General features: G+C 34.7%; 5 protein-coding genes across 5 annotated transcripts; 3 read left to right on the top strand and 2 right to left on the bottom strand.

The window, feature by feature from the left end:
• The first annotated feature begins 74 nt into the window (after window positions 1-74).
• On the top strand, window positions 75-1,520 carry LOC113491729. The gene is made up of 2 exons (XM_026868864.1): window positions 75-804; window positions 885-1,520. The coding sequence occupies exons 1-2, from the start codon at window positions 791-793 to the stop codon at window positions 1,438-1,440; spliced, it is 570 nt and encodes a 189-aa protein (XP_026724665.1). The 5' UTR covers window positions 75-790; the 3' UTR covers window positions 1,441-1,520.
• On the bottom strand, window positions 1,504-3,542 carry LOC113491727 (neuferricin homolog). Its single transcript, XM_026868862.1, has 4 exons — window positions 3,269-3,542; window positions 3,039-3,182; window positions 2,500-2,686; window positions 1,504-1,899 (listed from the first exon to the last, which is right to left on the bottom strand). The coding sequence occupies exons 1-4, from the start codon at window positions 3,540-3,542 to the stop codon at window positions 1,731-1,733; spliced, it is 774 nt and encodes a 257-aa protein (XP_026724663.1). The 3' UTR covers window positions 1,504-1,730.
• A 569-nt stretch (window positions 3,543-4,111) lies between these two features.
• LOC113491726 (3-oxoacyl-[acyl-carrier-protein] synthase, mitochondrial) lies at window positions 4,112-5,741 on the top strand. Its single transcript, XM_026868861.1, has one exon. The coding sequence runs from the start codon at window positions 4,324-4,326 to the stop codon at window positions 5,611-5,613; it is 1,290 nt and encodes a 429-aa protein (XP_026724662.1). The 5' UTR covers window positions 4,112-4,323; the 3' UTR covers window positions 5,614-5,741.
• On the bottom strand, window positions 5,734-11,970 carry LOC113491730 (gametogenetin-binding protein 2-like). The gene is made up of 9 exons (XM_026868865.1): window positions 11,769-11,970; window positions 11,301-11,491; window positions 9,772-9,915; window positions 9,000-9,088; window positions 8,737-8,912; window positions 8,002-8,226; window positions 7,546-7,827; window positions 7,029-7,472; window positions 5,734-6,862 (listed from the first exon to the last, which is right to left on the bottom strand). Exons 1-9 carry the CDS (start codon window positions 11,856-11,858, stop codon window positions 6,665-6,667), a joined length of 1,839 nt encoding a protein of 612 aa, XP_026724666.1. The 5' UTR covers window positions 11,859-11,970; the 3' UTR covers window positions 5,734-6,664.
• Window positions 11,971-12,373: 403 nt separating this feature from the next.
• On the top strand, window positions 12,374-13,413 carry LOC113491728 (ribosome maturation protein SBDS). Its single transcript, XM_026868863.1, has 2 exons — window positions 12,374-12,631; window positions 12,712-13,413. Exons 1-2 carry the CDS (start codon window positions 12,501-12,503, stop codon window positions 13,334-13,336), a joined length of 756 nt encoding a protein of 251 aa, XP_026724664.1. The 5' UTR covers window positions 12,374-12,500; the 3' UTR covers window positions 13,337-13,413.
• The last annotated feature ends 765 nt before the right edge of the window (window positions 13,414-14,178 follow it).

The following is a 14,178-nucleotide window of genomic DNA, read 5'->3' on the forward strand; positions in this document are numbered from 1 at the left end:
TCACGTCATATTAATACACATTTTAATGGCTATTTATAATTTTCCAAGTATACTTGACAATGAGTATGATTCCGCACCTAAATTTGTAAATTGCGTTCTCGTGGAATGTCGATTATAATTACGCCCTGTGTGTTATTGGAATAACTAAATAAAACTTTTAAAACTACCCACAAAGTTAAAGTAGTATACGAAGAATAATATCCTATTTGAATTTGACACAGAGTAACTTATCTAACAGAGTTTTATTACAATTCGTCTAAATATTATAATCTACATTTAAAAATGCGTGCTGAGGGTAGATAACCCTCTTAATATACAATATTTATGAAGTATGGGGATACAAATAACCGTTAATAACGGTGCTTGATACAGAATGACAAAATTAAATTTTATGCCAACCAAAAATGACCTTATGTCAGCATAAGCCTAGAATTAACCGACTTTAAAAAGGAGAACAGATCTTTTGTGGATTCTATAAATACCGAATCAAAAAATCAACGTTATATTTTATATTAATCTTTAGTAAAATATACCCATATTAGTCTTTGTTAGAACATCTTGGTTTATATTTTTATTTGGCAACATTATAACATGTTTCAAATCCATCAATACCGAAAACTATTCTGTGCCACATTTATTTCGTGGCGCGCTTAGTTCTGTTTATATTCACTCCCTAAAAAAGTAGTGAATCAACGGTTTTTATGAACTGAAACGTTAGTTTATAGTAACGTGTATGACGTGAAATAACATAATTATTTTTTTAAGATATGAATACATAGTAGTGTTAAATATGGAGGCGTTTAAGTAAGCTTTTTTATTTATCTTTATGAATCTCAACAATCGCCCGTGTTGTTTTCTTAATTCCGGTATATTATTATTCACAGAGTGGATACTGAGCTACCTAACAGAATGGCCCATTTAGATATAATGGAAATCGATGACCCCAATATAGATGCTGCAGAAGAAAAATCTCATGTGCCAGAATTAACATCACGAGTGTTACGAAAAAGAAAATCTATTATGCCAGAAACAAGCAAATCTTCAAATCGTAGAGTTAGTATGAAACCCAGTAAACGTATTATGACAGAAAATGCAAATCCTAAACAAATAGAAGCATTGTATCTTAATAAAAAAGTGAAATCTCTATCACAAACTTTAGAAACCATATATGAAGAGCCTAAAGCACAAAATAGTGAGACTGAAGTACTCATTGGCGGGAGAAAAATAAAAAGACTGCTGACATTCCAACTAGGTAACCAATATACAAAAGAGAAGATAAAGAGGCGTAGAGCCAAAATAAAGAAACTGCTTGGTAACAAATCGTTTTTAAATAGAAAGAAAATTCCCATGCAAGTGTTCCTTAAGAACATAGAATGCTTGGAATTGGATGAGACAGTACAAACAGAAGCCTGTTCATCAACTAAGGATAAGGTTAATTAATGAATTTTGTAAGACTTATTACCTATGGTATTATTTTCCTGTGTATCAATAATACAAAATAAATTTCACAATAAAATCAATATATTTGCATTTATTACAATTATCACAATATTATCATCTTATTTGTTATTTGTACAAAGAAATAGAATGGTATCTGTATCAGTACATCTATAATATCTATGTAATTATTTGATCTCATCACACCTTGTCGTCATAAACTTAAAATCTGTTAAAATGGTAACATGGAATAGAGGAATGTATTTCAGGTACACAATTATCTGTGTTGGTATTTAATTATTAACTATACACTCTGTTGCTGACTTGGGACAGTTTTTATACTCCTTGAAAAGGCCTTGAGCATCTTGTTCTTGTACATTGATGCATGCACAGCGTGGATTCTCCACTCCAGGGGTGTACAGCAGCCTTGGAACTCCTACCCAACTTCTTTTCACACCACCACTTCAACATTAAACATAATTACTTATGGCAGCAATTAAATACATTAATGTATAAAGGATGCTAGTCTAAAGTGGTTTGTTGGTCTTGATTTGTAATGGTAATAAAATTATATACAGTACTATTTTTGGTATGGCCACTTTTCACTAATTCTAATATTTATCTTTAACATTCACACATCAGAAACAGTTAATGCAATATAATATCATCTAAGTTTTACAAATGCCTTACAACCTGCTGTTGGGAGAAGACTCTCCCTCTTGCTAATAATAATAACTTATTGTGTCCGGTATCTACTGCTGATACTATAAGTAAGTTTGATAAATTAAATAACATAGAATAATAAATACTGAGAAGAATTAATAGAAGACCAATGTGGAGAAGGATGCTAATATCAATATAGTTAGGCTCTAGAAAGGTGGACTGCATTTCAAGTTCCATTGCTCCCAGACTGCAATTGTACTGTAATCAGACTGCACATTTGGTTTGCTGTTCTAATCAGTTTTGTCAACTGCTTTCAAATTGCAATTGATGTTTGGATTGCAGTTGAAATGCAGACCGTCTGGAGCCTAAATAAACCACATTTAAAAAATATGAGTTTACCTGGTAGTGGTGCACCACACCCTGGTCCCTTCATCTGCACTCCAAGATATATTGCATGGAGGGTACTTTTCTTTCTCCTTTCTAGAACTTTCCTTCTCTTGTTCACATTGTTTAAGTTTATTACTAAACTCTCTAGAATAAGCTGTCTCCTGACCATTGCGATCATAAAATCTTCCTATAAGGATACCTAAAATATAGCAGTTGTTATAGAACATAGAAAATAATTCACAATACAGCCTATACTTTGCATGGCTATTAGTCATATCAATTACTGCACCTTTTTAATGAAGATATCAGGCTGATAGGTCTACCATGTAAAACATGATTGCAGTTAAAGAATAAAAGACAATTTTATAATTGTAGAAAAAAATCAGAAAAGGCTAGACTAGGTATACCTTTTCAAACCTAATGTGAACATTATCTCAGCATATATTTGAAGAAGAAGTACCTGACAGTTAAATAGGTCCTGATATCAGCATTTTGGAAGAAATATTGGATTCAGAACCATTATGAGCAGATAGATAGTTTTAAATGCTTACCAACTTCAATATACTTTTTCTTGTAGGTGTTTCTCCAGTGGACCAAGGTGAATAAGTCATTACAAGATAAATCAATAACATGGTCCTTCTCATCACTCTCATCTTTAAAATTACCCGTAACAAGGGCTCTTGATCCATCCTTACCTAAATTATATTAATTCAAATAAAATATTTCTAACTTAAGACTCAGTGTTTAAATTATTTCAGTATGAAATTGTGAAAGAAATTACCTATGAAGTAATTGTATGATGCACCCTTTTGATAATGTGTTTTACCTTCGGTCACATCAAACACACTGCCTAATACAGCTAAGTACAACCTTTTTTGTATTTCTCCATCATATTCTGCTAATTTCGAATTGGTAAATATTCCAGATCTATCAATCGTATTTAGGTCATTGACGAAACTTTCATAATATAGCCTCAGTTTATCCCGATATATTACCGAAATTATAACTAAAGCTAATGAGATAAATAATTTATTATTAATAAATTTCAAGTTCATACCAACCATTGTACTTAATTGGTATTCGTATACTTTGTTTATGAATAGAAGTACGTAAGCAACAGGAAATTAGAAAGTCTTATTCGACAAACACCAACTTTGTAACTTTTGTACTTATTGATTAGCGGGTTGCACTGCCAAGAGTCGGTATATTACTAGAAGCTTGATTCACATCTCACCTTTTCCTCGTAACTGTACATTTTGAGGAATAACAGTAAAGTACCTACCTAGTCACCAAATAGCAAAATCATAATAAATCAACGTCAGTGCGGTGTATAGTTTATTTTGACATTAGTTGGTGTCAAAATATCTGTCAAATAGTAAAACCTCGTTCAGAAATAAACCTTGTTAATAGTTCGTTTATTCGTTCCCGTCAGGTTTCCGGAGGGAGAGAACAACTTTTCAGATTTCAGATAGCGAAGATGACCTCGGCGGCTTTTACTATGTATCAACTATACTATTACAGCTTTTGTCTTCAGCAATGCAACATGCCCTCTTTTTTAATGTCTGCTGATAAACAGTAGAAATAGGGAACTTAGAAGATGACAGATGAACTTGTCAAGTCAACTTTGTTTTGATTAAAATATAACCTTGTTTCTCATTATTTATTTAGTATTCTTATCAATCTTCAATAATTTTAAAACAGTGCTTTAGTCGAAACCACAGCTTTTATGCTTATGTAACTCGTAACAAATTACGAGCCAAATATTAGAGTACAAGTAATATGTCAAGTATATAATAATATTTTTTTTATTATTTTGTTTGCATCCTATAATAAACCATGTCTGGAAACATAATTCGTCAAATTAGGAAATTGTCACAAGCTCCATCTCGTAGAAGAGTAGTTGTCAGCGGACTGGGTGTCGTGTCTCCTCTTGGTACCGGTACCGAGTTGGTGTGGCAGAATATATTAAAAGGCCAATGTGGAATCGTAGCGTTAAAAGGTGATGGATACTCTAAATTACCGTGTCGAATAGCTGGAATTATACCACCAGACGACAAAGTAATGAAGGCTTTATCAAAAAGCAATCTGAAATCAATGGCTCCTGCAACATGCCTTGCTCTTGTGGCAACTGAAGAAGCTTTATCTGATGCCAAATGGTTTCCAGAAAATAATGTCGACAAAGAAGCAACTGGAGTTGCTATTGGTATGGGAATGATAGACCTAAAAGATGTTTGCGATACTAATGAAGCACTGAAAGTGGGATACAATAAAGTCAGCCCCTTCTTTGTTCCGAGGATTCTTCCTAACATGGCAGCTGGACACATTAGTATCAAATATGGTCTGAGAGGACCAAACCATGCAGTCTCCACAGCCTGTGCCACAGGAGCTCACTCAATAGGTGATGCCTTCAGATTCATAAGAAATGGAGATGCAGACGTCATGGTGTGTGGTGGTGCAGAAGCCTGCATCAGTCCCCTTGCCATTGCAGGATTCAGTAGACTAAGAGCATTAAGCACTTCATTTAATGAAACACCAGAAAAGGCTTCCAGACCATTTGACAAAAAGAGGGAAGGATTTGTCATGGGTGAGGGAGCAGCCATTTTAGTGTTAGAAGAATATGAACATGCAGTAGCAAGAAATGCGAAAATGTATGCTGAAATATTAGGATATGGTTTGTCTGGAGATGCCTCTCATATTACTACTCCAAAAGATGATGGGAGTGGGGCAGTGTTGTCCATGAGCCGGGCACTCAGGGATGCTGGTATAGATCAAAACAATGTCACATATATTAATGCTCATGCAACATCCACACCTGTAGGAGATGGAATTGAAGCAACAGCCATAAAGAACCTTTTTGGGAAACATAGTGCTAATATATCAGTGTCATCCACAAAAGGGGCTCATGGCCATTTGTTAGGAGCAGCTGGTAACTTAGAGGCAATTTTTACTGTGCTAGCCTGTCACCATGGAGTATTACCACCTACAATAAACTTGGAAGAACCAGTTGATGACTTAAATTATGTTGCAAATGAACAGAGATTGTGGAATGCAGAACACAGAGTAGCTTTGAAGAATTCTTTCGGGTTTGGAGGAACTAATGCTACATTATGCATAGGAAAACTTTAAAGGTGTTGCATTATAGCCACAACTAGTAGTGTTAGTATAATCATAATAAGATACCATTGGTTTCTATTTAGTTTAGGGGTACTTGTACATATTGTTTATTTTTTTCAATAAAAAATGTTATCACTGTATCATATAGTATATTTAAAACTGAGTTTACAAATGTTTTCCGACTTTTATAACAATGGCGAAACAGCCAAGGTAACTCCTGACCTCAGCTTTTCTAAGCTTTTGATAACGAGCAATATTTATCATGTACCACATAATATTGAGTCACATAAAGCATTGAAATAAAATAATTTGATCAAAAAATGCTACTTTAAATATTTCATTACTAAGCTTTTTCTAACAATTTTAAATAGTAAATATATTAAATGCTGGTTTTTATCCAGTCAATCCATTGTATAATTGGAATCATTCAAACTTGCACTTTAGATTAATTTATGGCGCTGAATAACTTGCGCGATGACTTTCCAAACAAACACTTTTTTTAGCTAAATTATGAATAATTATATTTATGAACCGCCAACTTTATACTATTCTATTGCATTATGGTTACAATGTTTTATGTATATTATAAATACATCATAACAATATAATTTGGGAAAATAAGATAATTATATTCATATATTATATCCATTTTTATGATATTTAGTAGGAGAAAGAAGTCATGATAATATATATAGATTTTTCATTAAAAAGAGAAACAATATAAATTTGAGTTCTTCTACAAATAAACATCAGTCTACTAATATTTGCACTGATTTCTTATTTATGTTCAACTACTTGATATAATTCTGAGTATTAAGATTACTGTAGTTGCAATGTAACAATATATCTGAAGGACTTATCCTGAAACACATTTCTATTGAATCTAGACATCTAGAGTTATTTTTAAATTGAGTAAACACTGACCAGATTTAAAAACTTATTAGTTATGTATGTGTGGTGTATTCTACGGAACGAGAAAGCGGGTTATAGTTATACTGTCATTTGGAGTAAAATGACTCTGATACAAAGTGCAGTTGAATGATGGGACAGGTGGACGCGCCAGCTAAGCTGCCTGCTTATCCGGTTTCTGCAGAAGCGGTTGTATCTGCGGCGTGTTCACACAAAGCTGAGCGAATTTTTGGCGGAGATTTTGTCGCAACTCCTGTCTTTTTTCGGTTATATTTCTACGTGATTTGAATTCCATTACTTCCTCTATAGGAATATAACTGGTATCCTGTTCTTCGTCTGACGAACACGTATCCTAGAAGAGAAATAACAAACTTAGCAAAACAAGAATTAAAATGTGGGAATAAAACGTAATAAATTACTGTTTTATCGCCCTTTGACCTTTCATTGCCTATTAGTTATTTACATTGACAAATAATAAACTTATGGAATTCGTAATCATTATGTAACATTTGACTTACCATTAACATTTCTTGTAGAGAAAGTGTAAAACCTGTGCACATAGTCTTATCATTTTTAGCCAAATCTAAACAGTCGCCTCTTTCGTGATTGCAAAATCCCTCAGAACACGCCACTTCAGAACCTTCGGGCGAGCTCATGAGGGAGGACGAGCCGGACATGGTTTCACAGCAACCTCCATTGTTCCCGGATGAATAACCACAGTCTTGGGAATGCTCATTTGGCGAGAGATTGCCGTTTTTGGTCCGTTTCTTGCCTGACTTTTTGGGCGAGCGACGTTTGATAGTAGTGTCCTCCTGACAAGACTGACACCCGTCGCCACTGGCTTCGAAACACTGGTTATTGATGTAGTCGCGAGGTGAAAGCAGATCAGTCGGGGTGTCTCTTTCTTCAAGCAAGCATTCCTCACATTGGCACTTTTCATCGGGTTCCTCTGAATCAGCCTCCTGAAGAGTACAACATTAGTGTGATTGGAATGCTATACCTTAATTTATAAACTAAATAAATAAAGTGACATACTTTGCATTTGCTCTCAACCGCCTGCCGCTCCTTCTTCTTGCGTCTTTTAAGTTTCTTCTGTTCCTTCCTTTGTTGCCTGGTGAGTTCTTCTTGAGTGATTTCATCGTACAGAAGTTGGAGTTTGGAAACACCAGTTTTGTGCTCGACGGCCGTCTCGAACTTACGGTACAGTGCTTCGACAGCGACCGCGGCGAGTGTTTGACACGTGCCTTCCTCCTCACGTAGCCTTAGGGAGATGCGTTGTAGTCGTTCATAGATGCATATACCGAGACAGATAAGCACCTAAAAATATTTTTTACATCATCAATGTTATTTTTTAATTTTAACTCATATGTTATGTCTATTAAATATGGACAACTTATTAACTAAGTAGAAAATGCGTGAACAATGGCATGACCCTTTTACAAATATATCAAAGATACATTCAATTCTATTATTAAAGCTTAATTGTATTACCTCTTCTTGTGCGATCTCTAATGTCTTAGCATGTCTTTCTCTATGGTTGCCGAGTAGCTCTGGTTCCGCTCTGGCTATGAGGTGCGCGATATAGTCAGTCTTGGCTTGGAGGTGCAGGTGCTTGTCTAAGAGGCAACGCTTTATTCCGCCGTACAGTGCTCCCACGTAGCCCTTCTCTTTCTGGGGTTCTTTTTCTTCCACTAACAGCTGATATGCTCTCAATACCTATTGGATGAAGAAAAATGTACTTAGCTTTTGTTCACTCTTTATATTTACCAACTTTAAAGTTAGATTTTCTCACAAGAGTGCTTCTAATATTTATCATCTGTTGCTAGGCAACACTCTATACTTTGTTTATCTTTTTCAATGCGTCTACATTGTCGGGTTGTCAACATAATGATTGATGATATTTTAATATTCTGATAAGAAAATTTCGTGCAAAAATGTTATCCGTCCAACTGACTACAAGTGATGCTTGATGATAATATGCAACTGGTAATAACATATTATTGGCAATAAAGTAACATGTATATAGAAATCTTCGTATTTAATATTGGACATGAATGTTTCCTGTAGTTTTTAAAATATATTGATTTTTTACTACATGCTGACAGTGAGTAAACAAAATCAGTAGGTAGATAGGGTAGACGTAGAGTAAGTAGAGTAGAGAGTAAATATAGGAAGAAAGGATGGAGAATTTTCATGTTTTGGATAATTAATTAAGAACGAACGCACCTTAGTTTTACAGTCAGCACAGAAGCGATGTTTCCTCAGATAGTTGTGCAGCGTGTCGTGTAAGGTGTTAAAGTGTACGAGCGTGACGTGGTCGCGGGCGGAGGCTCGCATGGCGTCCCAGGCGGCGCGCCAGGCCGCGCGGCCGCCCCAGCCCCACGCGGCCCAGCCCCAGCCGCAGCCCGCGCCCGCCGCGCCCCCGCCGGCCGCGCCCCCGCCCGCGCCCGGGCCCCCGCCCGCCGCGCCCCCGCCCGCGCCCCAGCCTCGTGCTGTGCCCGCCTCTAGTGAGTGTAACGTACACCTCTGCGATTTCTTCCACCGTGGTTGACTGAGGATTAGGCACTCAATACCCGAACTGAAAACACGACATAAAGGTCTAGCTTCCGTTTTCTGAACTAAAAAGAGTATGGTAAAAAAGTAGGATGATGATGATATGGCCATATGATAAATAGGATCTCTGGAAGTTATTCATCAAACTTCTAGTGATCAGAAGTATTTTGCAGGGGAGGACCATATTTTCTTCTTTTAAATAGTCTGCGTTTTTTATGGAGGAACTTTTAAATTACGAAGTACAGGAGCCGTTACTACGGTCAGCTAAGTAGTTTTTGCAATCAGTGCAGGACGTTTTAAATAGATAACATATAAAAATTTCTGAACAACAAAAACGGCTGAACCAAACTCGATGAAATTAAACATTAAATGAAAATAGAATCAACAAAATTGGTTCATCCAGTCCAAAGTCCAGAACATAAAAAACCATTGCCAGGGTCAATGATCCAATCGACCTTGCACTATTTTCGCGGGATATCGGTAGACAAACACAAAGACGAATTGAGATTCTCCTCCTATTTCAAGTTGGTAGAAAAAATGTATAAATATTCCGTTCACTTCTATAGTTTCAGACCATTTCATTTAATTGAACAGAGTATATTATCTTTTGGTGCTATTATCTGTTTTACCATGTTAAATAATTGCCTATTTTCAGCTAATTAAGAAATAGTTGAAGGAATACAGGATAAATAAAAGTAGTGCAAGTACCTGTGTCCGTTTAGCAGGGTAGCGAGTGACTGTGGATGTATTATTTTATCTTCCCTTATTGTCATTATTTCATCTGGTGTCAGCACCAACGGATCCAATGTGGGATGTCCTGATTTACATAGCTGATAAAAAAGGCGTTCCACACTGAAAAAAAAAAATAGTTATCATGTAATATAATAAACCATGTAAGATATAATAAACACTTCTAATAAATTTAGATAGTAACTATCGTGAGAATTATTCATTATTAAATGATGTAGGACCCAACCGGAGTCCTTAATCATGAGCAGACGCGGCAGTTCGACTTGCAATCCCGCCGCGTCTGCTCATGATTAAGGACTCCGGTTGGGTCCGAAACTAGTCGGGCTACCCCGATAATACGCGTGAGTAAACCATTACATCATTTAATAACTTCTAATAGGTTTTTTGTAAATGCATGTTGTTGGCCTGACGGCATACTTCACTTGCCTAGCCTTGTACTAGCCTTTGATAGGTTAAAAAGTGTGATATTAGATAGGCTTATCAATGCTCTTAATTAATTAGCATTAAATACTTAAGAAACCAAAACAAACATTATCAAAAACTATTTTTGACTCAGTTGTTTTATTTACTTTAGATGATAGACAGTCCTAAAAGGCAATTTCTGTAGAATAACAAGGTTCACAAATATATAAATGTTTGTAACTTTGTTAGTTCAAAATGTTTGTGAACATGTTTTTCCAAACTTCTTTCGTAATTCACATGTAATTTGAACTTTTCCATGAAATTATCTTTAGATTATAATAGCCAAACCTAAGCTTGGAGAGATTGCATAATATTTATTTTTATATTTCTATGTAATACCATTTCTTAGACTTTATATCTGATTATAAGATTTATATTACTTATAATTTAACATAGAAAACTATAAAACACCATAATGATTTGCAATGTCAATATTTCTAACCCACAAAACACTTGTCATAGCGAGAATAGCCAATATACCTTAAGCTTGTCACACCACTATTGTTAAATGATAAACAGCACAAATACTGAATAGTAACAGAATTTAAAATTGAACATTTTCTGGTATTATCTTATGAATCCATACAAAATAAAGTTACATATACTTTTGTAACCACTTCACGATCTTCCTTCTTTAATTTATTCATCATTAAAGTTATCTGAATTTGTGAGATTATAAATAGTCTCAATAACATATCAGGTAAAAGACTTCTCAGTATTGTCCTGTTCTCACTATTTACGAGTCTCTTGAACTAATTAGACAGGTACAATGCAGTATCATTTTGTTATCAACCAAACATGATGCGTTGATAACATGTACAATAAAAAACTTTATTTGATTAGCAACTCTATGGCATTTTAAATTGTCTATTATAACCAAATATAAAATATGCAGTAATCAGAAGCAGCTGTAATAACTAATAAACTATCAGTTGAATTAGCATTTACGTTTGACTGTTACTCAGAAAAGTTTTTAAGTTTACAGGAAAGCTAGTGTTGGGATTGGATAAGTAGTACTACTATACCTTCTTCGACAGCCTACACAAGGAATGCTTTGATTTAATACATTAAAGATATCGGAAGCATCGACTCTGAGCGCTGCTTTCAGTTCGTCCGTCGTTAGGATCCTATATTTGCGCATGAATTCTTCGTACTCGCGACCTTTAACTTGTGGATTGTCGCAAATTAGACCCATTGTGTTTAAATCCATGATCATCTGGAAACAAAAACATAAATCGTTGCTTTTCAACAAAGGAATATATTCGCAAAATAAGGTCATCTGCAAGACGTCATTACATTGAATGAAATCAATGAACTCTGATAAATTGTCGTAGTCAATATTTTCAACTAAACTACGATAAATTATATGGCAGAATTAAGTGAACCGACATTTACTTCAAGCAACACAAACAAATAAATATTTTACAGTGAGCAATTCTTTTTCCTGAATAATCTACGCTTGTGGTAATGTCAAAGTGCATGAAACCACTTACAGTAAGATTTTCGTATATAGTTAACGGCAATTGTCGTCTTTTTATTACAGGTTCTTTTTCGCTGTTATATATATCAACTAATTTCGCCATTTTTATGATTAATCACATAAAATCGCAGATAAAATACACAAATATAACAAAATGACGGCCAACTTCTCTAGAAATACACGTCGTGCGTTGCGTCTGACACAGCACAACCAGAGACAAAACTATATTGTTTTTCATGCACAGCATATGCTTGAGTACAGATGATTAAAGTGTACAAAGACAATAACGGATCATCAAAAATCGATTTAAAAAAAAGACAAGTAATGTCCAGAAATCTTTGCCAGAAATGAAGCGTTTGCAAGTACAAATTGAACGATGAGGTCCTTATTACCTACTTGAACTGTTTCAACTTCATTCAAGTTATAAAATTGTTCTCAATTTCAAAATTTGGTTTTATTTACAGTCCATCGAGACTTCTTTATACATTGTTTGATTAGAAAAAGATTTAAATCTGAATGAAAAATGTAAGAACCACCATCATTTTTCAAAATGGTTAAAAAATACGATTCTCATTTCTAAATTTGTCTTTTGCTCTTTGACAATTGGTGTACATGTGACAGCTGAGTTTGACGTAAGACGCAAGCAAAGGAATACGTATATTTATACTTTTATTTATAAGAATTTTAAGCAGTGACCGGCCATTATTATTGTATTTTCCTTATTGTGAATACTTAGATCATCACCATGTCAAAAATATTTACCCCTACGAATCAAATACGCTTAACTAATGTTGCAATCGTTAGATTAAAGAAAGGAGGTAAAAGATTTGAAATTGCATGTTACAGGAATAAAGTCATATCATGGCGAAATAAAGTGTAAGTCGTAAACTACAATAGTTTTCAAATTTATGTTGTATTTAAGAACAAATGACTTATTTACAAACATTTTGTTTTAGGGAAAAGGATATAGATGAAGTGCTGCAAACACACACTGTGTTTACAAATGTCTCTAAAGGACAAGTTGCAAAAAAGGAGGATTTAGTCAAAATATTTGGCAAAGACGACCAAACAGAGATATGTAAGGAGATCTTGGAGAAAGGGGAGTTGCAGGTGTCAGATAAAGAAAGGCATTCTCAGATAGACTCTTTGTTCAAAGATATTGCTACAACAGTAGCAGACAAATGTGTCAATCCTGAAACAAAAAGGCCATATCCAGTTTCTATTATAGAAAAAGCTATGAAAGACATACATTTCTCAGTTAATGTAAATAAAAGTGCAAAGCAACAGTCACTTGATGTAATACAGCTATTGAAAAAGGAGATTCCACTAGAGAGAGCTCAGATGAGAGTAAGAATGTTACTGACTGGAAAGGATGCCAGGAAGACCAAAGACAAAGTTGTAAAACTAGCTATGAGTGTTGAAGAAGAAAACTGGGATTCTGGAACTGCCAATATTATTTGTTTAATTGACCCCGGTAATTTCAGAGTACTGGACGAATTGATAAGGACTGAAACAAAAGGCACTGGACAATTTGAATTGCTTAATTTAAAAGAAATGGTAGAAGGAGAACAAGCTTTGTAATAATTATTCTTTACTATAATAATATAGATATTACGTTTTGTTATTTTAATAAATAACTGCAGAAATCCCCATTTTTATCTCATAGTCAGACTTGATACCACCTATCGCCATTTATCAATAGTTTAAGAATATAATTAAAATACTTTATTCCCTCCTATACAACATTTAGACTAAAAATGGAAAAAATATCTTAAGTTCATGGTATAATGTAATAGTCCTACTGAAAAGTAGTTAATTATTGCATACTAAATCTAATTATTTATTATACAACTAGCAGTCGATGTCTGTAACTAACTTTATTTGATATAGCTGTTGCCTGCGACTTCGTCCCCGTGGGTAGAAGATATAAGTTATGATTTAGGTATACCTGCCCGGTTTTTTTCACACTTTCCATTATATCTTAGCTCCTATTAGTCGCAGCGTGATAGTTTATAGCCTAAAGCCTTCCTCGATGAATGGTCTATTCAACACAAAAAGAATTTTTCAATTTGGACCAGTAGTTCCTGAGATAAGCGCGTTCAAACAAACAAACAAACTCTTCAGCTTTATATATTAGTACTAGCTGTTGCCCGCGACTTCGTTCCCGTGGGTAGAAGAAGATGTAAGTTATGATTTATACCCGTCCTGTTTTTTTTTTCACATTTTCCATTGTATCTTCGCTCCTATTAGTCGCAGCGTGATGGTTTATAGCCTAAAGCCTTCCTCGATTAATTGTCTACTCAAAACAAAAATAATTTTTCAATTTGGACCAGTAGTTCCTGAGATTAGCGCGTTCAAACAAACAAACAAACAAACAAACAAACTCTTCAGGTTTATATATTAGTATAGATAGATTTATCTGC

This window comes from Trichoplusia ni, chromosome 3, assembly GCF_003590095.1.
Source record: "Trichoplusia ni isolate ovarian cell line Hi5 chromosome 3, tn1, whole genome shotgun sequence".
Classification (NCBI taxonomy): domain Eukaryota; kingdom Metazoa; phylum Arthropoda; class Insecta; order Lepidoptera; family Noctuidae; genus Trichoplusia; species Trichoplusia ni.